The sequence below is a fragment of the Macaca nemestrina genome, chromosome 5, assembly GCF_043159975.1.
Source record: "Macaca nemestrina isolate mMacNem1 chromosome 5, mMacNem.hap1, whole genome shotgun sequence".
Classification (NCBI taxonomy): domain Eukaryota; kingdom Metazoa; phylum Chordata; class Mammalia; order Primates; family Cercopithecidae; genus Macaca; species Macaca nemestrina.
Window position 1 is genome coordinate 49687475 of NC_092129.1, and position 25830 is coordinate 49713304.

General features: G+C 35.8%; 1 protein-coding gene across 10 annotated transcripts in view; it reads left to right on the forward strand.

The window, feature by feature from the left end:
• The window catches only part of LOC105465799 (utrophin), a 579736-nt gene that overhangs the window by 462420 nt on the left and 91486 nt on the right, over positions 1–25830 (forward strand). For all 10 annotated transcript variants that reach the window (XM_071096556.1, XM_071096557.1, XM_071096560.1 and 7 more), the window contains 4 exons: positions 5801–6069; positions 9481–9627; positions 12381–12459; positions 15584–15644. In XM_071096556.1, the coding sequence (XP_070952657.1) occupies positions 5801–6069; positions 9481–9627; positions 12381–12459; positions 15584–15644 (556 nt within the window). The remainder of the gene's footprint in view (positions 1–5800; positions 6070–9480; positions 9628–12380; positions 12460–15583; positions 15645–25830) is intronic.

Below are 25830 nucleotides of genomic sequence, written 5' to 3' on the forward strand. Positions count from 1 at the left end.
TGTGTGCCACACATGTGCCAGTAGTTTTCTATGTATTAATTGAGGTTGAAAGAGACAAGGAATATATCTAGGATTATGTAACTAGTTAGTATTAGAACTGGCATACAATCTCCTAATCTTTTCTTCTATCAAATTGTCCAGCAGTAAAAATGCCAGTTGTGAATGTTTTTCTTTGCTTGATTGTTTTAATATTTCCTTTTCATCTTTTGGTAGAATAAAACAATATGATTTTAGATACATGCAAAAAAGCAAATAGTATAAATAAGGTATTTGGAATTACCATACTTGAAATGACTTTGTAAGGTTGATCCTTCTATTTCATGATAGTTTTTTATAAGTGCTTTACACAGATGTGAGAAAGAGGAAGAAAAATGACGTGAAAATATGTCCACTTAAAAGTGTAAAATTGGGCCGGGCGCGGTGGCTCAAGCCTGTAATCCCAGCACTTTGGGAGGCCGAGACGGGCGGATCACGAGGTCAGGAGATCGAGACCATCCTGGCTAACACGGTGAAACCCCGTCTCTACTAAAAAATACAAAAAACTAGCCGGGCGCGGTGGCGGGCGCCTGTAGTCCCAGCTACTCGGGAGGCTGAGGCAGGAGAATGGCGTGAACCCGGGAGGCGGAGCTTGCAGTGAGCTGAGATCCGGCCACTGCACTCCAGCCTGGGCGGCAGAGCGAGACTCCGTCTCAAAAAGAAAAAAAAAAAAAAAAAAAAAAAGTGTAAAATTGAATGTTCTCAATAAAAAGGAGCGCTAAAAATTCTATTCAGTCCAACTCAATTAAGCAATTATATACTGAGGACACACCAGTCTCTAGACTGGCTACTGTAAAATCAATATGAAAAGAAAGAAAACATTCATGACATTGGGCTTTAAAACCTAAGAGTAGAAAAGCCACAATGGAGATTATAAATGTTGATATCATAATTGAGAAAAAAAATACAATACATATGGGAAATGTTTATTAAACAATAACATGGGCTAATTCTAATAAATTTCTATCATTATTTCATGGGAGAAACATAGTTTCATTTTTAAAATTTAAAAGATAGCTTTACATGGGCACTCAAAGGAAGGTTTTTTTTCCCCCTCTACTATTAAGATTTCTTTGAGATGTACAGAGGCTACACCTTCTTAAATAATTGAATTGAGGTAAAATAGACTCTTGAAATATTTTTCTAGCATGAGAAAATAGGGTTTGCACTTGATAAAACTGGGCTGGGCAGGTCAAGTAACTGGCCTAGGAGCAATGGGCAAAATGGGAGCAGGACTGATTCCAAATCCTAGTCTCTGTTCATGGTCCAGCTTTGGTTTTTCACCTGCATTCTAGTGACGTATATTATAGTCTTTTTCCTCATGGTATAAAGGAGAGTGTGGCATAAATGCTGTGCCACTAATTTGCATATTTGAAGAAGTAAAGGTAGTTGGATGACAGAAAACATCAGGATTAATCTTTCCTTTTTCCTCTCTTCCTTTGTCTTCTTCCTGTTTCTTCTTTCTAAAAGATAATTATCTGTGCTCCCTTAAATAGATTTGTAATGCAATAAATAAATTGACGCTTAAAATTATAAAATATGAATATAAAATAACTATAATGTTCATATTGTATAAATATATAATAAATATAAAAGTTTAAGTAAGAGGCCAGGTGCAGTGGCTTATGCCTGTAATCGTAGACCTTTTTGGAGACTGAGGTGGGAGGATCACATGAGGCCAGAAGTTTGAGACCAGCCTGGGTAACATAGTGAGACCTCATCCCTAAAAAAAAAAAAAAATTAGCTGGCCACTGTGGCACATAACTGTGATCCCAGCTACTCAGAAAGCTGAGGTGGGAAGATCACTTGATCCAAGGAGTTTGATGCTGTGAGCCATGCTCATGCTACTGCACTTCAACTGGGGCAACAGAGCAAGACCCTGACTAAAGAAAAATGGTGTGTGTGTGTATATATATATATATAATTATATATAATATATACATAATTTTACTTATGTATATTATACATAAATATATATATTTTCTTCTACGTAGCTGAGGGTATATGTATGTAATAAAAATTAAAATATAATTCTACCCTCAAATTTTGGCCAGTTCAATGGGAAGACCTGAAGGGAGGAGAATGGAGAGTGACAGGGTACACACACACACACACACACACACACACACACACACACATATACACACACACACACACACACTTTAGAGAGTAGGAAAGTGACATAGGAAAAAAAAGTCTTCTGGTCTCAGAATTGCTAGCAAATTTATTTGGTTTTCTCCTGCTGTTTCCTCTGTCTCTAGCATTAGCCTCTATTACACCCTTCTCAATGCAAATTAGATTACCCTCTTATCACTGAGCTTCATTTGCTCTCTGGCCTCCAGTATTTAGGGACTGTGCTCTGTGTGGGGTTGACCCAGGAACCCAATGGAGTGAAAATGTCCGATGAGCTTCAGCTACATGGTCCAGAGAAATCAATTTACGTGCCAATAGGCTAGCTGCATTCCATCCTGACAACCTGTTAGAACCACCTGGGGAGCTTTGGTATCTATCCATGGCAGACCTTACGCTGACCAAATCATTATCTTTTGGGGGAGGGCCCCTGGATTATTAGCCTTAAAAACTCACTCAATCCCTCACTGTGAGGGTCGTTTCTAATATGACACCAGGGTTCTTCACTGGTGGAGAAGATTCTCTACTCGTGTAGGTGGGCTTTAGCATTTACCACAGAATACTTATTCAGAAATTCTCAAGTAGCATTTGTCCTATGATTTTCAAATGAGAGGACTTTATTTTTTTAAGAATGCAATCATTTCCTTTTTTTTTTTTCATTTTTTTTCTGCTTTTTGGATGTTTGAATTTATTTATTTATTTATTTATTTATTTTACCCTAAATAGTCATACCTTCATATTTCACATGTTGCTGCTTCTTATGTGTCTCACAGACTTCTAGAACGTTTTTGTTTTGTTTTTTACTTTGCTCTGTGCTTGGCTTAAAGTATGCGTTCAGCTGAGATTGTTGCTGCATTGGGAATCTCTTATTTTGACTCAAAAGTGATTCGTTAATGTTTCCTTTCTGGCAGACAGATGGTGATTGAACACAGAACTTTTCTTTTCTTCTGAGTAGCTACTTGAGTGGGGATTATGTAAGAAATACTGCACAAGGACTGCTCAATCAATAGATTTTTACATTAAGGAAAGACAAAAATGTCAGAGGCAGTAGATGATGTTTTCTCACAAGACAAAGAACCCATGGGCCTCCCTGTGCCAGGTTATTTAATGTCTGACAGAATGAGTTTTTACTTTATCTGAGGAAAATTACCATAATTAAGTTGTCCGTTCTGAAATGAGTATTTTTTTTTTACAGTAGTCCATGCTTAAGATATATTTTTGAAAAAGCCCAAGTAACTTATTAACAAACACAGGTGTTTAATCATAAAAGTTACCACCTCATGAGACTAAGAATGATTTTTTTCATCTTAGGTATAGCATTTTCTATTTATATAAAATGTATGCAATGTAAGTATTATATATCATTTTTTAGATATCTTTTTTTTTTTTTTTCTGAGATGGAGTTTTGCTCTTGTTGCCCAGGCTGGAGTACAGTGGCACAATATCAGCTCATTGCAACCTCTGCCTCCCAGGGTCAAGCGATTCTCCTGCCTCAGCCTCCTGAGTAGCTGGGACTACAGGCGTGCGCCACCATACCCAGCTAATTTATTTTTATTTTTAATAGAGATGGGGTTTCCATCATGTTGGCCAGGCTGGTCTCAAACTCCTGACCTCAGGTAATCCACCCGCCTTGACCTCCTGCCAAAGTTCAGGGATTACAGGTGTGAGCCACTGTGCTTGGCCTAGATATCTTGCAGGTATAAAGATTTAAATAAAGTTTGCCTTTCTAATGATACACCGGCCTTCAGAGAGTTTCCTTCTCAGAAGCCTTTGCAATCCTGACATGTTGCATGTTTTAGGGCTTTTCTCTGGGCTCCTTGATGGTTACTTGAACCTGTTTCTCTAATTCACTTATTTTTTTATTTTTTATTTTTTTTATTTTTTTTGAGACAGAGTCTCAACTCTGTCACCCAGGCTGGAGTGCAATGGCACTGTGTCCACTCACTGCAACCTCCATCTCCTGGATTCAAGCAATTCTCCTGTCCCAGCCTCCTGAGTAGCTGGGATTACAGGCACCCACCACCACGCCTGGCTAATTTTTATATTTTTAGTAGAGACGGGATTTCGTCATGTTGACCAGGCTGGTCAACTCCTGGCCTCAGGTGATCCACCAACCTCAGCCTCCCAAAGTGCTGGGATTACAGGCATGAGTCGCCACACCTGGCCTCTAATTCACTTATTTTCTTTATTTATCTTGTACTGGTATGTTCAGCCTATCTATCGATTGTGATGTTTTCTCTTCTTTCCTTCAGTTCAGCTGCCAAGAGATTTTTGAAGTTTCCCTGTAGACTTCCACCACTTAAGCGGCACAACTCGTGGTTCTGTGGTTGCTAAATATCAATGTCTAGACTTTTTTGGAAATTTAGAGAGATAAACATATGTGTTCCACCACCCTTGACTTGGCTTTTACATAATATTTAAATAAAGTCAGGCAGAACAATTTACACTGAGGATGAAAGTTACGGTTTAGGAGAGCTCGCTTCTGTGCATTTTATGATGAAGTTCATCTTATGATGATCATTTTCCAAGTGATTTGGAACATTTTGAGGTGAAGTGGAAATTGCTAATGTGCTGTGTACTGAAAGATGAGATGTTATCACAAAGAAGAATGTGTTTTCTGTCTCAAATTAATGTACAGTTTATGTCGATTGCACTGCCTCTTTATTTGCAGCGGGCGGTTAGATACCACCATCAGACCAGCTAGATAGGAAAGGAGGTATTTTAAGGTGTAGAAGATAGTGAAGTCCCAGGAGTGTGGAACTGTGCTGGAGACCTTTCTAAGCTGTCTTGAGAATTTCCCCTCAGTGTTGACCGCGTTTCTCTGCCCTTGCTTTACCAGCTCCCCATCTCTTATATTTCTGACCCTTGGCTTTGAACTTGACTTTGATTTCTGTCTGTATCCTTTGCTTCTCCTCTGGACGGTTCCAGCCCACATCCTGTGGCCTGTCCATGTGTTATGCCTGCTATTTTTATCTGAAAAAAGTTTATTTCAGGCATTGTGGAAGCCCCCTTGTTCTGTTACATACTTAGGGTAGTCCTTGAAATCTTGCTATCTTCCTGCTAAAATGTTTGTGGGCTGCAGATGATGCCCTTTATTAAAAAGAAACTGCCAAGCAGCCTTAGAGATGACCACTATCTAAGGTACGTTATTTGTCTTCAGTTATTTATTTTTAGAAACAAAATAAATTAATCTTATTTTCTGAGAGTTTTTGCTTATAATTTATAGTCATTCTTCATTAATTATACTTACCATTTATCTTGAGAATACTGAAATGAAAAAGTGTCTTTGGATTTTGTGTAACTAAATTTATGATAAAGAAAAATTGGTTTATTTCTTGTGTTATCTTCTTAGATTTCAGTGGCTTTACAAATACGTTAAAATTCAAAAATCAGGTCAATTTACTAATCTCAGTAACTATTTTATTCTCCTTTTGAGTGTATGATTAGGTGTAGTAGAGGATTCATGGATGAAGTATGGAGAATTTTTTTCTTAACCTGGACAATTTTTATCCTAGATTAATTTTTTCTTACTTTTTCTCTGTATACCTCAGTAGCTATGGTAACACTCACGCTTGGCTATTAAGAATATACAATCAGACATCCAAATTATTCTTTTTCTTTTTTTTAATCACAGAATTGACTCCTGAGGAGAAAGCCCAAAAGATTGCCAAAGCCATGCGCAAACAGTCTTCTGAAGTCAAAGAAAAATGGGAAAGTCTAAATGCTGTAACTAGCAATTGGCAAAAGCAAGTGGACAAGGCATTGGAGAAACTCAGAGACCTGCAGGGAGCTATGGACGACCTGGACGCTGACATGAAGGAGGCAGAGTCCGTGCGCAATGGCTGGAAGCCCGTGGGAGACTTACTCATTGACTCGCTGCAGGATCACATTGAAAAAATCATGGTCAGCATCATTGTCTTTGAAAGATTTTTAAGAAATGTTTTCTTGTTAAATATAACATAAATGAAGAGAGCCGCACATATAAATTGTTATAAGGGATTGTTACAAAGCCAACACTGCTGCAGCCTCACCCATCAGGAGTCAGGACAGATGCCTTCCATATGACCCTCACCATTGGAACCTCCTGCCCCGAAATAACAACTAATGCAACTTTTATGATAATTTACATTTATTTTTATTTTTTATCCAACTCTGCATCTCTAGAAAATATAGATTAGGTTTCCCTATTTTTAAAAAATATTTTTAATCTCCAGATTTCCCCTCTCTTCCTTTTTTCTTTTCTTTTCAGTTTATTTGTTAAAGACACTGCATTGTTTGTTTTGTATTGATTCCCAGAGCCTGGATTTTGCAGAGTTGTGTCCATATGGTATAGTCTCCAGGTTCCTCTCTACTCTATATCTCTTGTAAATTGGTGGTTGGAGATAGAAATTTAATCAAAAGCACACTCTTTTACTGGGAACTCTCATCTATAAATTGCATCTTTTTGTATATTAATGAAGAATTAGTTTAGCTATAAATTCTGTTTGTAGTCAGGAATTCACCAAAGCTATGGATGTTAGACCTATGGTTACCTCCCCTTTGGTCTCCATATTCTAGAACAGCTTCAGAAAAAAAGTTAATAAAATTTAGATAATAAGAGATATAAGAGATGATTTAAAGTGTACACCAAATCTCATTGACAGTGTAGTCAGATAAAAATAAGTACTGAATTTTGCTAAATATTATTAAATATGTCAAAACAACTGGAAAACAAAATCCTTGGGGATAATCAGATTATGTCAACTCCCTGAAATTATCGTTAATCATTCTTACTTACAGAGTACACACCTTCTGGCAGGAGAAGGGCTTAGGAGTCACACCTGCCAACAGACTGCCAGTTAGCACCTTTGATACTAGCAGATGTTCTGTTTTTATGGCAAGGAAGGCCACATAGTCTCTTATTCTGTTATAGGAAAGTGCAGTCATAACATGATAAATTGGTTCTTTATACTAGAACACACAGCAGTTCTGAAACCATTTTAAAACTTGCTTTATCTCAAGCCCCTTAATTTGGAAGCTCTTCAAAAACAAAAGATAAACTTTCTTGATACAAAGACTCCTCATTGCCATATAACACCTGACCATAAAATGAAAAACGAAAACCAAAGACCTTGTTTGTCAAAGCTTTTAAAATGTTTTAACCTGTGGCTTATATAGAGAAACATTATTTTTGGAGAGGAAAAATTTAAATTTCTTTTTTGTTCCAAAAGATTTTTAAAGCCTGTCTTGAAGTTATATTCTATTGTTTTAAAGTTTACTATCTTTTGAAATAAAATAGGCTATTATTTGAAATTATATGCATCTCAAAACATTTTCTAGCATTTCATTTTTGATCTTTAATAGATAAAAAATAAAAAGATGTTGATTTTAAAAGCTAATTACAGTTATTGAGTCCTCCAAGGTACCTACCCATGGAGAGAATATTAATGCATACAGTTAAAATCATGACTGAAGAAACCTTGAAGGATTTGAATTCTGTAATTGTTCTCAAATTGAAGCTGAGGGACCCCGGCCTTTTCAAAGTCCAGAGTGAAACATTCCCTTTGCCCACCCTAACCCACACCTCCTCCTTCCCTGTGCTTCTATATTAATTGTGAATTTTTTACACTTATAATGTCTCTGTTACCATACAACTGCTCTTCTTATTTAATTGTATTTGTGTGTTGGCTTGTGTGTGCACATTCTGTCATCTATTAAAATGCCAAATCTACAGCAATGGAGAAAAACTACCTCAGCTCTTCTTCCTCCTTCCATATTGCAGCAATTCCCATGAATTTGTATGCTTCCCTTCTTCTACCCTGTCTTTGAAATATTGGTACACATGTTGACTTCAAAGTTCCAACATTCATAGTTCTTACGCTGACTCTGGTCTCTTAAAGAGCCTCCCTACTTAAAGAGTGGACAATGTAGAAATGATGAAACCTGAGGGGCAAAGCTAATGGGATGTTTACAACACCTACTACTTTTTTTATATATACTTTAAGTTCTAGGGTACATGTGCACAATGTGCCGGTTTGTTACATATGTATACATGTGCCATGTTGGTGTGCTGCACCCATTAACTCATCGTTTACATTAGGTATATCTCCTAATGCTATCCCACCCCCTAGCCCCATCCCTACTACTTCTAATTTAAGTTTGGAACATTATTAACTATAATTTTGCGGCCAATTTAAACTTAAACTGTTTTCCTTTAGTATCCCAGTTCTGTTCTCCATTCTGTTTTAGCTTAAATATTGCTCAAATATAATTTTGTGGGCCTTTGTCAATAGAAATTAATTCTGTCTCTTTTGGATTGCATGTCCTGTACTGAATAGTGAGCGTCTGTTCCCAAGCAGCTTCCATTCTTCATTGGGGACATCAAGAATATGGATGCTCATAATTACAATTTCTGAGTGTTCTTAGTGAGTTGTTTTGATGATTCTAGACCTTGCTCAGAGGTGGCATTTGTCAATTCTAAGACTCATTTACCTTTTTTCCTGTAGACTCCACTCTTCCTGCCCAAGGCCTAACCACAGAATGATTATAAATGATTTGGACAGGGATAGATCTTACCTCTTGAGTCTGTAATAGACATTGGTTTCATGGTTAGGAATGTTGTTTCTGCTGGCCACTTTCTAACTTAATTTTAAGTGGAAACATGTTAAAATCAAGTTGTTGGATTTGGTGAAAAAATATTAAGGTAGCTATGTTAAAACAGAATAAAAAGAAAATATGAATACAAACTAAAGATAGAATCAGCATTAGATATCAGTAAAGTAGAAAATAATGGCAAACATTTTCCAGAGTAAACTGCATATAATAAAAAGCATGAAAGGAAATACATAATCATTTAAATAAGTTTGAATTATTTTTCTCTTCACACACTTATTTACATTCTTTGGGTAATAAACAGTGACTTTTTGGTTCTTCATCCAAGTTACCGAAGACCTGAATCAAGTCAGCTGTTGTTGAGTGGGCAACTGTAGTTGATTTCCTCTGAGATGGCCTTGCCATTTATTTGGAAGTAGAGTTCCAGGACCCCACATATACCAAAATTCATGCATACTTCAAGTCCCACATTTCCCCATGGAACCTGCATGTACGAAAAGTCAGCTCTCCATATATACGTGAGTCTCACATCCTGCAAATACTGTATTTTCCATATGTTTGATTGAAAAAACTCTGTGCATAAGTGGACCCAGGCAGTTTGGTTGAGAAAAATCTGTGCATACGTGGACCCATGCAGTTCAGATCTAAGTTATTCAAGGATCAGCTGTACCAGCTTTTGTTATATTCTTTTCCAATAATATATTTTTGGTTCTTTTCTTCTAGGCATTTAGAGAAGAAATTGCGCCAATCAACTTAAAAGTTAAAACAGTGAATGATTTATCCAGTCAGCTGTCTCCACTTGACCTGCATCCCTCTCTAAAGATGTCTCGCCAGCTAGATGACCTTAATATGCGATGGAAACTGTTACAGGTGTCAGCTTATTCCCTTTCATAATGCAGGCTTACACCTTGGGTGGCCTTTAAACCCTACCTCACTATTCTACTACTCACCGTTTTCTCTTTCTTTATTGATGGTATTTGATAATGAATTTAGCATGTGATGACATCAGGTATTTGTCTTTCAGTATCTTGAACCTAAAGGCCTCTTTATAGAGTTTAATTCAATTTTTTGGTGTACTATTCATATGATATTTGTGGAAAATTGCAAAAGGTTAAATAAATCACAGTAATTGAAACCTGTGTTAGGTCACAGAAACATTTTTCACATAATGGCTCATAAAGGAGTCATTTTTCTTACTTTCGTCATGTATTTTTTTGTTTCATTTTGAAAAATTAGGAAAGTCTCTATTGTTTTTCTTCTAACTGGTTGCTATTTAAATATCTCTCTTATTTTTTTCAAGATAGCATATTTATACCAGTGGTGTTTACCTTTAGTTCTCAGATTTCAGCTAATGCAGTTGGTTTAATGACTCCAGACCTTATTTAAATATGCAGTTTTGATATAGCGCATACAAACATTTGAGAGAGATAATATTTTATCATATAATAGATTTGCTGAATTAATTCAAATATCCAAGCACTCAATCGTTCATATTTTCTTAATGAAATTGAAGAAGAAATTAGTGTATAATATTTTACAATCTCAGTCTTTGAAAAGAGTGTTAATAACCTAGGATTAGTAAAGCAAAATCTGTTAAATGTGTACATGTTTTTCTAGTGGGTGGAACACAGATATATTTGCTCTTTATTCTTTTTTTTTCTTCTGCTTTGTTTCTCTAATTCATTATCTTCATGTGATGATTCTTATGATCCATCTTGATTTACTTACCATTCTATTTCTGTTATCACCATTCCAATTAGAAGTCAGGGAATATGTTATACTTGAAAGAAGATATGTATTCTGTCATCCTTATCTATGATCCTGGTAACCTCTAGCGCTCAGATGTTAGTTGCTGGTTGGATAAGAAGAGAAAAATCTATGCTGGTGGGCAACACTGTTGAATTACAGGAGTAATATTTTCTTTACTCATAAAGTGTGGCATTTGAATGCTTTTAGGCCTTAATGAACAAAGTGCATACTAATGCAATTTAAATAGCTAACCAGGAGGAACTAGTGCTGTCCAGGGAACCAGACATACACAGTTTCATTTAAGGACAGCTGCAAATGAGGTTGTCCTTTTAAGTGGAACAATAACTAGCATTACATGACCAAGGCTAGGAAAAGGAAATGGAAATGTCAGTAGGCTGTGTGCAGTTGTTATTGATTTGCATTTAGTTTCTCAGTTTAGTAACCCTTTACATTTTCATAATGCAGATAACTAACTATAGAATGTGTATTATACAAAGGCTGGGCATGGTGGCTCATGCCTGTCATCCCAACATTTTGTGAGGCTGAGGTGAGAGGGTCGCTTGAGGTCAGAAGTTTGAGACCAGCCTGTGCAACGCAGGAAAAGCCTGTCTCTACAAAATAAAAATTGAAAAAATTAGCTGGGTGTGGTAGTGTGCGCCTGTAGTCTTAACTGCTTGAGAGACTGAAGTGGGAGGCCCACTTGAGGCTAGGAGTTCAAGGGTACAGGGAGCTATGTTTGTGCCACTGTACTCCAGCCTGAGCAACAGAGTGAGACCGTGTCTCTAAAAATAAAACAAAAAGAAAGATGTGGATAAAAGATGTAGAGTATCCAACCTTGGCAGCATAGTGAGACCTTGTCTCTACCAAAAAAAAAAAAAAAAAACTTAACCCAGTGTGATTGCACATGCGTGTAGTCCCAGCTACCTGGGAGGCTAAGGTGGGAGGATTGCTTGAGCCCACGAACTCGAGGCTACAGTGAGCCATAATCATGCCACTGAACTCCAGCCTGGGCAACATAGTGAGACTCTGTCTTTACAAACAAAACAAAACCAAACCCAAAAATGTATATGAAAAAATATGGAGAGTACATTAATATGCCTGTACAAACTTAAATATATGTCTCAACCCCAAGTAGAGATGATCAGATATAAATTTGGAGGAAAATAAGATGTTGCATACTCACATGTCTTTTCATTTTCTGTTTATCTTCTACCACCTCACTCTATCCTTCTAACTATCCACTATCTATGTACTGTCTATTTCTCTCTCTCTCTCTCACCATATATATATATATCTATTATCTAACTATCTAGTTTCCTAGGCTTCTTGTTCATTTGCTCCCTATAACACTTTGTACCATCTTCCTTACAAAAGAGAGATGAGTAGTCACTGATTCCATGACCACATTTTGACTTTAGAGGCTTTAGAGATAATGTACTGCCTTAGAGGCAATGCAGAGTAACAGTTAGGGCACAGATTCTGGCACTGTATGACCAAAATACAAACAGGAGTTTTGCCACTCACTAGCTTTATGTCCTTGGGTACCTCTTTGTGTTTTAGTTTCTTAATCTGTAAGACGATGATAAAAATAACTTTTACAGTTATTATGAAGACTAAAGCGTTAATTTCTATAAATTGCTTAGAAGAGTGCCTGACTCTGTTTACTCTTATTTGAGGCCAGGAGTCTTTTTTTTTTTTTTTTTTTTTTTTTTTTTTACCATTACTCTGATACCAGAGACAGAGAAGGAGCCTATATAAACAATCATATCCTGGGCAATAGCTTCATTTATTATAGTCTTTAAAGCGAAGATATTATTAGAGTTATTGTTTCAGAATTAAATTATTTCCTCTGTCTCACATGTGCATGTGTACAGGTTTCTGTGGATGATCGCCTTAAACAGCTTCAGGAAGCCCACAGAGATTTTGGACCATCCTCTCAGCATTTTCTCTCTAGTAAGTACTAATAAACTGGACTGATCGCATTAATTGAATGAATTAGCATTTTCTTTCACTTTAATTGAAGAAACTGTATTCCTTGCTATCAATATGTTTATTTAGATAGATGCATGTAAGGAGGTACTAACATCAATGAAAATATTGCTTAATGGTTATTATTTGTATTAATGTAATGACAACTGAGAAGTCTTCAAGGTGGAACAGAAATGAATTCATCTTTAGCTATGGGTTTTCATTGGAATGTCTGTTATGATAACTAACATAGTATCATATCATCATTGCTGTGTCATAGGCAAAGATTATGAACTTTTTCATAATAAAGAAATCAGTTTTGTATTTTAAGATTTTAAATTAATTTTTCTGCTTAAAAAGTGCTTATTTAAAATACACCTTCAACTTTTAAAGTAAAAAAATCACTCCCCATAAATCTTTAAGTGGGAAGATTTTGATTTATTAGGCTCACTGCAATTATATTTAGTTTTTCTTCTATTCAAGTATTGCATATGTAGCCAAACCACCTATGTAGAATTTTATGTAATATTTTTCAACTGGAATTTTTAAATTTATAGACTATTCTTGAGATCTTGAATAAACAATTTGAGCTTCTACTTTATTTATCATTCACTGCTGAGGATACTAAAGAATGTAGGATTTATAGTCAAACAGATTGAGTTTAAACATTCATTCTGCCGCTTACCAGACCTGTGAATTTCTGAAGGTTGATTTCTGTGTCTTAAAATACCATATTACCTATTTCTTCTGATTGTTTTGAGAACTCAGTGACAAGGCATATCCAATTACACAAAGCACCTAGCACAGTTCTTGACACAAATGCTTTCAGTAAATATTAATTCCTTTCCTTTCATTTCCTCTGGCAAATATATGTAAGAAAGCAATTTGTTTCATTTAATTCAATTTAAGTAAACTTTAAAACTTAGGACAAAGCTTGTTTCTCAATCATGACAGTTTTTTGCAACTATAACCATAGAAATAGCTAAAAAATACTATATCTTCTAACTAAAGTGATTACATTATATTTCCTCTTAATCTTTTTGTCACTATTAATAAACTGCCTTACCTCAGTTAAAGGTTGGGCTTTTCTTTTACAATTTCAAGAATCTTAATCAGTCATTTCCTGCCCCTTCCTGCCCTGTACCTCTCTACCTCTCACTGTCCTCCCTGCCCCCACCCCTACCTCAACACCATATAGTTTTTCTGTTTCACAAACCTTAGACCTTAGCTAGTTAATCTTTGAGTGGTATAGGCCTTGCTGGAATATACTGTGTATCTAGATGCCAGGACACATTTTTAAAGTCCGGATACCATCAACGTTGATGAAGTAAATAGGTTTGCTGTATACTTATTAGATATTAAGTATTCCAGATTTCTAAAGCTCAGTTTCTCAAAATGTAAAACTATGTACCAAGATCAAATGAAAGAGGAGTTTACAAAATAATTGAGACTGTATTTGCAGTTCTAAGTATCAGTTATCTTTAATATTGATGAAATGCTACACTTTCACCTAGCAATCACTGTCATAGTAGAAATCAAGCACATATTCTTTTGGAAGTGAAATATTGTGAAATTTACACACATTTCGTGCAAGTCAAATACATGGCCTTGTATTATCTAACACTGAGAGTCCAAGGAGGTGGAAGTTATTCAAATCAAAACAATTATTAAAATGAGTGGAGAAGTATAAACAAAGTCCCAATTAATAAATTTAATAATTGTTATCCTTTTCTGCTTGGAATCTTTGGCTTTATTATATTTCTTGGACTTTAGCCATGGTTATAAAAGAAGCCTGTTTAGTTAGGCACAAAATAAAAACTGTCCTGTTAGCCTGGTGCCAACACTGAAATGAGGTTGGCTCTAATGAGAAATATAATGTACCTACTTCCTCATTTTCATCCCTTTTTTATACTTTGGTGGGCATAGATTGAGAAAAGAATATTTGCCTTTTATAAAGAGAGGAAGAATTGTTGAGTAGAAAAATTGCTCAACTGATATTCAGAAATTGAGATCACATCTGAGCTCGACCATTTATTTACTGGCTATCACTCTTTGCGCAAGTTATTTTATCTCTACGCATTTAGTTCCTCATCTATCAAATGGAACTTTAACGTGTATCTTGCTGGCTTCCTTACCAAAAAGATATATTTGAAAATGCTTGACAAAGTTTAGAATGCTGAATAGTTGTAAGATATTAATGTGACATGAAATTGAGAAAAAAAGTATTGGTGACAACTGGCTACATGAGGATCTGATGATATTTGCAAAGTATGAAAATTCAAAGTATTATCTGAATGTTGGTATTTGTTCATTTAGCAAAATTCTTTTATGGCACTAAATTCACATGTACTATTCTTCTTAAATAAGTCTTAAAATAATTGGTTAATGTAGGAATAAAGTATTTTTTATATGTAAGAAGTAACTAGAATTGAAAAAAAAAAAAGTACCTCAATTAAAAACCCCCATAAAATCTCAATCATAGTAAGGTCTAGTGCAAAAGTAGGAGACTGGGCTCTCTATGTGTTTCAGATTAAAGTAAGAAATTGGGATTTTTCTGCCTAGACGATTGCCTTAGTTCTTCACAACTTTTTGCCTATTTTTAAATTTCCTCTTTTTAAATTTTGTAGAATTGAATATATTTAAATGCCATCTGTACTCAATAGCTCCTCCTGTGACTATGATGCAAAGTAAAGAATGTTATTAGTCATCTGGAAAATTCAGTCTTCAAAAATCTCTTTTTTAATCTGGATATACCAGGTAAAATTAATTTTGGTTTTATCAAAAATATATATGGAGTACAGTTTCCAGATGGCACTAAGGTTTAAACTGTAGTATTTATAAACAACACCATTTGAAAATTTAAACGTATTTTTATCATCAGGTTAAATTAGTTGGCATTAGACCTTGAACCTGTATTGTTTCTTGTTTTATTCAAATGAATCCTTAAAGCCATTTTTTGTTTGGCCCAGTGGATCTCATAATTATAGGAATCCAGCTCAGAAACCAGAGCAGTTCATTGAATTTGCTATAAAATGTTCAGTTGTTTTGCATTAAGGTGTAAGGCTTTTTGGTTTCCAGAGTTTCCAATAATCTCCCTTTGTTTCCTCAGCATCAGTCCAGCTGCCGTGGCAAAGATCCATTTCACATAATAAAGTGCCCTATTACATCAAGTAAGTTGATTTTAATTCTCCCTTATAATACCAAGAAAATCATGTTTTATTGATAACTTAAGAGGCTTCTCCCCCCGTAACTTTTAAAAATGGAATTCAGTCCTGTTATCTGAAGGAAACTATGATATATTTAATGTTAAAAAGAAACTAGTTTTAACATGATAATTATATTTTTCATTTATTAGGTTAGGGATATAGGTGTGTTTAGCTGATATATTTTAAAGTAGAGATTAAAATATTTGGAGACAAACAATAAGCTATGATGGCTCTACTGTACTCCAGCCTGGGCAACAGAGTAAGATCCAGTCTCTAAAAAATTAAAAAAAAAAAAATTGGAGAAAATGACAGAATTTCAAAATACTCTTGACACAATGATATTTGCCAAACTGTGCAAATTCTAAGCCATTTTTCCTCCTCCAAGAAAATCCATATAAAAATATCTTATACTCTTCTTATGTTATTCCACCAGTAGGAAATAATGATTTATCATGAAAAAGTTAAATATTGTCAAGTTTTTCTTTGTCTTATAGAAGTTATCTGCATTATTAGCATAGGCTCATCATTCTTTGATTTTGTTGTCCAGTTAGTTTCTCCTTCTTGCACACAGTTTCTTCTTCTTATATGACATTTTATAAGTTTTGTATAATTTACACAGGCTCTTAGTAGGCCTTGATCCTTGGCTTAGGGCTATGTATTGTCATGGAACAGAATGATAAAATACTACTTCTGCAGTCCCTTGTAGTGTAACTTAGTAAAGATATTAATTTACGGTGTGCTCTAGTGATGAGTCATAGTTCACCCTATTTTATGTGTCAGATGAACAACATCATAATCATGACAACACTTACTTATTGTCAGGAGACAGCTCTGTCTCAGGTTAGCTGTGTGACCTCAGGTAAGTCAGATGAAGATCTCTGAGCCAAGTTTCCTTTATATCATTTCTAACATGGAGTGTGGTATCTCCAAAATCTATGCAAATGCTAATAATCTGCTCTTCCAATATACTTCCTGAAAACGTTGTGTGAAGTCCATGTTAGTGAAATAGTCTTTTCTTAATAATTTTTTATTTCAGTCTGAGATGTAAGCTCAGAGTAAAAAACAGGTTTGCCTAATATATAATAAATATAATAAGCAATATATATTATATTATCTTATGGGAGTTTAATATTTTTATCAGTGTATAACCTACAATGCACTGAGTTGTGAACTGAGTTGAGAACAAGGTATTGAAGCAATTGATTGGTGTCAAATTTGCCCACGTAAGAATGGGAAGAGGTCAGACGCTGGATAAGTTGGCATGTCTCTAGTGAAAGAAGATGTGATTGTCTAACTGAAAACATTTAAAACTGTTTACATTTTTATTGTACATTATAACAATAATAATAGTAATAGTATTAGAGAACTTTAATTCGCTTGGGTGAATATTGACTTGAATTTAGTATTACAAATTTAGATATAAATCTGATGTACTGTGGTAGGCAAAATAATAACTGCTCCCAACCCCCGAAAGATGCCTGCATCCTAATCCCTGGTACCTATGAAAATACTTGGTTACATAGCAAGGGAGAATTTAAGGTCGTAAATGGAATTAAGGTTGCAAATCAACTGACCTTTAATTAGGGAGATTATTCTGGATTATCCTGGTGGGTTTAATGTAATCCCAGTGGCCTTTAAGAGTGGCAGAGGAGACAAAGAGAGATTTGAGGATGCTAGCTACTAGCTTGGAAGGTAAAGGAAGCGGACATGATCCTTAAATGCAGGCAACTTCTAGAATCTGGAAAAGGCAAAGAAATGGGATTCTCTCTTAGAACCTCCAGAGAAGGAATACAGCCCTATCAACTTTGATTTTATCCCAGGGAGACTTTTTTGTAGCAGCAATAGAAAATTAATGCATGTACTATACAAAACTCAAGAAGGTCATGCAAATTAATTGAAATTAATTACTTATTGAATTGACTTAGAATCCTTTATCATCTGATTTTTTAAAAATGCAAACTGGATCTAGTATATGGATTTTACTAGATAAAGAAAATATTAAATCTCTTGCTTTATGTTTCTATCGTGATTATCTGTGTGGTTTGGCACTTTTAAAGTCCATCCTTAATTTTAGCTCTTTTTTAAAAATGAATTTCCGTATGTTCAGGTTAATTATATACGACTGAGAATTAAATTGTCTAAATCAGAATTTCTCTAGTTCAAAATGTTTATAATTTTGGAAGGATCTAATAGGACTGTGTTCTTGTTCTTATGGGGCAGAGTTCTTATGGGGCAGATTGGCAGAGTAAAAGTTAGCTTTACCTGGCTTCCCATTGGCTAGAGCACTATTACCAGCTCTGGAAAATAGATATAATATAATGATGGCCAGTATTTTAAATAATAACGTTTAGGACTGTAGCAGTCTAAAAAATCTTCTCCATCACCAGTAAAAGATTGGATTGTTTAAAATATATGTAGTTTTAGTGTTAAATGTCTTTTAAGTCTTTCAAATTTTTAGAAATGTGCCCATTTGTATATAGCAATTTCCCATTTTCACAAAACTTGTTTAACCAGGATCTTTCATTGTGTAATTTAACAGTTTATTTCCTCATGAAGAAGAAACATCAAATTCTGAAGTTAGAGTTATAAAAGCCAGTATTTATGTGTGAAGAATTGTTATGAAAACAAAGTTTAATTCCCAAATTAATAACCAAGCAAACGGTGAATGAAAAATCTTTTAATATACACTTCCCTTTGCATGACTTCAAAGGTAGAAGAAAAATGTTTAAAACAAATTTCGCATGATTGCCATGCAAGGAGAATTCCCTGGGCAAATTTAGAATGTTTATGGCCAACAAAAAATAATATTCAGGTAGAAATATTCAATGTTTTCGATGTTTAAGTATATCATCTATGTATTCACTGTTAAAATATGGCCAGAAAGTTGAAAGGAGACTAGGAAGGACATATTATTTTTATGTCATATTTTAATTTTATAGATCACTTAAAACCCACTTTGCTGGCTTCCCACTGCATTTCTGTCTCTCTAGGTAATTCCTTATTAATATTTTGAAGTGCACTACGGTGGCTCCATGACTCATGTGTGTAGAAAATGATAGAATATAAATCTGAACTGAAAGAGTCTATATAGTGTAAATCCCTCTATTCATTAATATCTTAAGTTAAAACTAGTCTATATAATATAAATCCCTCAATTTATTAATATCTTAAGTTAAAAACTAGTCTATATAGTATAAATCCCTCTATTTGTTAATATCCTGAGTTAATACTAACATTCGAAAATTTTATTTGCTGCCCCTAAGGTAGACTTTCTGAAACCGATCTAGTGATTTCTTTTCTCCTAGTATAGTGCAATGAGAGCTCATTGTATTCAGGGTTTAAGAACATTTAAAATGGGGCTGGGTGCAGTGGCGCATGCTTATAATCCTAATGCTTGGGAGGCCGAAGCAGGTGGATTGCTTGCCTCCAGGAGTTCGAGACCAGCCTGAGCAACATGACAAAACCCTATCTCTACAAAAAATTAGCGGAGCATGGTAACATGCACCTATAGTCCCAGCTACTCAGGAGGCTGAGGTGGGCGGATCACTTGAGCCCAGGAAGTCAAGACTGCAGTGAGTCATGATCACACCACTGCACTACAGTATGGGCGACAGAGTGAAACTCTGTCTCCTTTAAAAAAAAAAAAAGACAGAGGAAAAGAAAATTTAAAATGGTTCTTGCTGCCTTCACAATATACGATAATCTGCCGTAAAAGCCAGATCTCTCTCATTGTAAATTTTTGGTTATGTATTTTGCACAAGTTGTTCATTTCCTCAGCTAAAAGTTAACTTCCAGGGAGTATGAGGGATAAGAGGAATGAAAGCTTTGGGTTCGGCTGAACTTTCTTAATGCATCACATTAATCATGTAAAATTCACCACTTCTCAGTTTGCCACAGAAATAATGTAACATATAATAATAATAAATATTTGCTGTGGGAAATAATAATGATCATTGTAATAAATTACATTTTTGAACAGTCATTTGCCAGGTGCTGTGCTGAATCTTGTGCATAGATGATCACTTTTAATTCTCTCATTAGCCAAGTGAAGTATAGGTACTATAATTACCCACATTTACGGATAAGGCTTAATGAATTATCAATAACTGCATTAAAAGTAGTTAATAAGCACACTTACAGCTTGCTTGAGATTACATAGCCGGTAAGTAGAAGAGCTAGTGTTCAAACCCAGGGATTGTCTACAGCTCCTGAACTCCTGATCACTATGCGGTGCTGTGTCCTGGCCCCAATATTAGTTGAGTCAGAGGATGGAAGTTTTTAGTCCCATGGAAACTTTGAACAGGATGAAGCATTATATTTAGGAAGGAGGATAGTAGTGGAGAAAGTATGAGCAAACATCTTTTCTTTCATACTGTAGACTGGTTACCATTTACTATGCACCTCCTATGTGCCAGCAACTGCGCCCAGCCGTCCAAGGACAAAGCCCATGCTTTTTCCAGTACTCCACCCTGCCCTTGTGTAGGCTTTTCCATAGGCTAATTTCTACAGGAGGATCTATTTTCTAAATGTTTAAAGCAGTTTCACACTGTGGTCTGGTAATGGAGAAAGGTGCTTTTTCATAGATAGGAAGATGTCATTCCCACAGTCCTTGCCAGTTGGACATTGAGAGGAGCTCTGAGGTGGGGAAACATATTCTTTGGCCTTCCTCTATCTTTCCCCATTCACATGGTCTGAAGATTTCTGTCAATGGGTAGATTTAGTATCTGTGGGTAAGATGGCCAACAAAGCTGGCTTGTAAGTCCTAAGGGACTTGAAACACAGATGGTTCTCTATACATCTGGCCTGTTGGTAAGTCGCAGTATTTAACAGAATTTAGTAAGGTATAGTTAGGAAATAAGGTTTTCCTTTTTCCTTATGACATCTTCTCTAAAGCCTGAGTTGTTGACTTTTCAGTAAGCCTTTAGTTTTGCTAAGGTTGACTATTCTGTTCTTGTGACAAGGTGTCACCATCACAATTTAACAATTCTATAGCTCGGTTTTTCCCACTGGAGTCTGAAGTGTGCACGTTAATTCTTCATAGAACCCTAAATACAATGTACAATATCACACAACACACAGCTTTCATTATGAACATATTAGTAACCTCTGGTGATATATACACCATGCATGTCACATTTTCTAAAACTGACATTCCTCAATATTGCAAAATATAACCAGCATAAGCTTGTCTATATCTATAAAATTCGCAGTCTTAACATTTCTTTCCCTTGTTCTAACTCCCTCTTTGAGAGGATTCAAATGAAGATTATCCTCAATTTATTACATCTCTCTTTTTACTTTTATTTTCTATTCTTGTGTCCATTATTGATAATCCTGCAAAGCTCTTTTAGACCCCCTCTCATTTCCCAAGGCCACCCTCTACCTCCCCTAATCCTTCAGTAACTGAAAGGAAATGAAGTTTGTAATAGTTGTAAAATCTTGGGGAGCGAGTAGTTGATCTTTATCTCAGTCATACAGTTCATTTGTGTAGATTATATAAACTTGTCTTGGCTGAACTACACATACCGTCTAGAGGAGAGAATTCATGCATATTTCTTTAGAAGAAGTGTGTACCAGCTTAGGCAATACAGGAGAAATAGTCCTTCCCTAAAGAAGGGCAGAGAGGAGTATCAGCAAGGCAATCTCCAAATACTCAACCTAACAGGAAAATGAAAGCTAACAAAGTATGTGTAACAGCAACTGCAAAGAATTAACATAAAGCATTTTATCATTAAAGGTTATAGAAAACTTATCCCAGAACAGAATAAACCCATAACAAAGGTATAATTAACAATGAAAAAATAAAGATAGCTCTCTCCAAAAGGGCCCCTACAGCAGTCTTTATTTCTGCCTTCCCTCTTCCGTGAAGATGAGGGATGGTATCTTTTCGGTTCCAGTTTTTTAAGTGAAGAACTGTTGGGCCACACTTTGAATCTCTTTCCAGAAGTGGAGCTTGTGGTTTTGGTTTTAATGATAAAGAAATAAATGAAATAGAAGCATAAGAAAAATGTACTGGAGAGTCTGTTTTTCTAATAGTCTGTGACTCTGTTTTTATTGAAAATAAATATTTAAAACTCACTGGGCCAACTCTGCTGATGGGGAGGTAAGAACAAAATTGATCTATGAAAGAATGTAAGTACCTTAGGATGACTAAAGTCCTGGGCTTGGAGGGGCTTCAGATAAATGAGCATAAGCATACCTTGGCTAACTAAAAATCCAAACAGCAGAAAGCCTGCCCTGCAGCAGCCAGCAAACCATCACTGCGAAGAAATCTTATGTATTACTGGTGTCCTAGTTAATTGAGGTAATTTAGGTGGAATTGACATTGTCTTTGAGAGACATTAGGTAGTTCAGGACTTAAAATATCACCTTCACTGCCATTAATCTACATATTGTTGGGCCATGGAGTAGTATTTTGGCTTGGAATCTTCTAGATTACCCAACTCTATTGCATTATAATGGCACCATCAGCCTTACTGGGCAATTTGAATTTTAGGGTAAGGGATACAGTTAGTAGAGTTCTACCATACAATCTAGGTAGGATCACTGTGGGGCCATTCAGAGAGGGAAAAAAATACCTATACTCTATAAAGATTAAGTTTTTAAAACTGCCATTGCAATTAGCAAAAGTACAGAAGTAATAATGTTTAAAATTGTAAAATAAATAGAAATATGCTGATTATAAAGTAAAATAATACAGTAAAAGATTTCATATAACCATATAGAAAAAATTAGAAGTAATTAATCCCTGCTTTTAAAAATACATAAAGAGATAAAGTAGTAATTTATCTTAAAATAAAAAGCTAAAAGCTACAAATCCAGCTTTTAAAAGCAAACTTAAGGGATATAGTGATCCCCTCAACTGTTGTGGGAACATAGTCCTGGTGTTAACACCTTCAGATAGGGGCATGCAAGGCTCCCCAGGGCCAGTGCAACAACCAGTGACCTACAGGAATTTGGCTGATGATCTGAATCTCCCCAGTTTGAGAGTCAGGGAGATGAGGGTAGGGTTGGGTGGGAGGTGGGGTTCCCTATGAATTCTGGGCTCATGTAGAAATATTATCAAGCTAGAGGCTCCCCTGGGTTTACTGAGTATTTGCATGTTTGTATTTCTAGACAATCTAGTACCCTCAAGACAATTATCACCTATCCCTCCCCTCGCACATAGGCACATCAGTTTTGATCATTAATTCTACTACTTTATTTAAAAACAAACACAAATAAACTTTGCCTTATTGTTTTGTAACAATGGTTCTATTAGTCAAAAATGCAATATTGACATCTTGTATTTTGGGGTGTATGATATGGTAGCTTATTTTTATATAGTCCTTTCCATGTTTGTATCTTTAAATCTACTCCTGAGTGTGAAATTATTTTAAGTGTTACTTGTTTAAGAGACAGGGTCTCACTCTGTTGCCCAGGCCAGAGTGCAGTGGTGCAACCATGGCTTATTGGAGTTTTGTACTCCTGGCCTCAAGTAATCCTCCTGCCTCAGCCTCCTGAGTAGCTGGGACTACAGGTACATGCCACCAGGCCCAGCTAATTGGATGTTTTTTTAGAGATGGAGTATTGCTATGTTGCCCAGGCTGGTCTCAAACTCCTGACCTGAGACAGTCCTCCTGCCTTGGCCTCCCCAAATGCTGGAATTACAGTCATAAGCCACTGTGCCCAGCCTAAATGCCTTTTATAGTCAAATCCTACAGAATTATTCATTATTTACAATGTTGTCTTCCTGCCTCTGTCTTCATTATCATGAGATACTAATGGCATTTTTAAGGAAGACTCTAAACTTTTACAGTACCTGTTATCAAGTGGGATCATATATCTTATTTGAATTTTGACAGAATGTTTTTTTTTTTTCTTGAAGTCCTGACCTCTACACTTCTTAACTTTTCTCTTAAGTTAATTTTTTTTTTCTAAAAGTATGTGGATTTCCTGCCTTTAAAAGCTTAGAGGACTGTAGACAGTGTTTGTGAGTGGATGAGGAAGTTGAGTATAACCTGAGGAATATATAAGTTACTCCTGCAGCTTTCTCACCCATTACCTCCATCCTCTCCCCAGGGGCTTTTCCACACAGGCACACATACCCACACCCAAACCCACACCCACACACAAGCACATGCACAGAGTGAGAATCGATGTTATTGATGAGGGTACTCCACATTCTTCCTATGTTCTAGTCTTGGGTGAAACAAGGACTGAAAAGATTATAAATTCCAAAGTAAGTATATCACCTCTCAGATCTTTAAGAAGGTGTTACTCAAATAAATGATGTCATATCAGATTGCCAACATTTGTTTTCACTCTTCATACTTTAGGCAGCCGAATGCAAAATTGATTAGTTGGGAGCTCATGCCTGATTGCTGTATATATCTAACTTCTATAAGTGTACATAAAGTAGATGTTAACAGAACCTGTATTTTGCTTGTGTCAACTTCCTTTTCTGGAGACTTCTGGTTTTCTCATAGCACCTCCCACCTTCTAATACACTATATGACTTATTTACAGTGTTTCTCGTCTCTTATTTTTCCCCATCCTGAGGCATGGCCACTCCACTTGGCACCCTGGAGTTCATAGCTAATATTTGTAGGACCAGTTTGAATGCAGGAGAAAAGATAGAAGCCAAACAGAAGTGGCTTGAGTGGTGAATGGGACACGAGGAAGTAGATGTGGTACACTACTCATCGGTGAATTTTGTCTGTGAAGGAGAGAAAAAAGGTGATAACTAGCAGAAAATGTAGATTTGAGGTAGGTGTGTGTGTTTGTGTGTTTAAGGATGGCACGTTGTAAACATTTATATTCTACAAAGGATAGTCTTCTTGAAAGAGGGGTTGACAGTGCAGCATAAGAAATTTTTAAGAAATCGTTGGGAAGAATTGGCCTTTAGTAAGAAGGGGGATAATTTCTCAGTTAAAGGGGGGAGACGATGACAAACTGGCAGATGGAGGGAGGTTTCCTGAGTTGGTGGAGAGAGAAAAGAGTCCTCATCTAGTGGTATTTAGGTTTTCAATGAAGCGTGAGATAAAGTGAAATGATACTAAGGCAGAGAAAGAAACCAGTTTGGGGAGAGAGATAGCAGTAGTGAATTTCTGTTTTGGAGTTTGGGAAGGCAAGTTTATTAGGGAATGTAGTGCAGTTGCCAGGAGTTGGACATTTGAGGTTTGAAATCACATATTTAAAGTAAAACAAGTCTGTCTGTTGAGTGATTTTCTCCAGTTTTTATCCACAGCTGCTCAGGTCCAGAGTAGGCAAGTAATTGAGCTGATCCAGGCTTGGCAAGGGGTGAGAGAGAAGCAAGGGAGATGAAGTTATTTGTAATGATTCTAATGATAGACCATGGACTCAAATTTGGACAGATTCATCAAGAAATATTTTAAAACCTTAATTATGCAAATATACTTCCATATCAAGAGTCTAGGCTTAAAATGAGACTATCTCTTTAAATCTTGTTTCTATTACTTACTATAGGACCTCAGGCAAGTTATCTAAGCACTCTCTGCCCTAGTTTTTTTCATCTGTGAGATGGAGACAGTATTGTCACCCAAATCACAGAATTGTAATCCAAATTGAATTTACACATAGAAAAAGTTTATCCAAAAAAGTTTGCTTGGTACCAATTGAGCACTCAAGTAGCATGTTATTACTGTGATTAATATAATACATCCTGACCTAGTATGTTATATTTTACTTTGCACAGCAAAGAAGAAATACTTTTCTTTCTGTGATTGTCTTATCTCAGGGCAATATACATAGTTCTTGTCCCCACATTTGTATTTTTACTTAACTCATCTTTAGTTTTGTTATGTTATATGCCTTTATAATTATAATTGGAATGGAATGATAGATAGCAAACCTCACAAAATCCAGTTGTAAGCATAAAATTGGATAGCTAGTAACAAGTATATTTGGTAAGTGTCAGTTTTTGGACAAGCAGGATGCCTTCTGATCATCCTTTAAGATTTCATGGAAAAATATCAGACCACTCTAATGAGGACAAATGGGTTTAAGAAGTATCTTCCCCAGAGCAGTCCTTTGCCCAGAAATCAATATTTTACCAGTCTATCAAAAGTGCATGTCCTTTGCTGTTGGTTCATTGTGTTACATATTAGGCAGTATTGCAGCACAACTTTTTTTGTTTTATTTGTTGGTG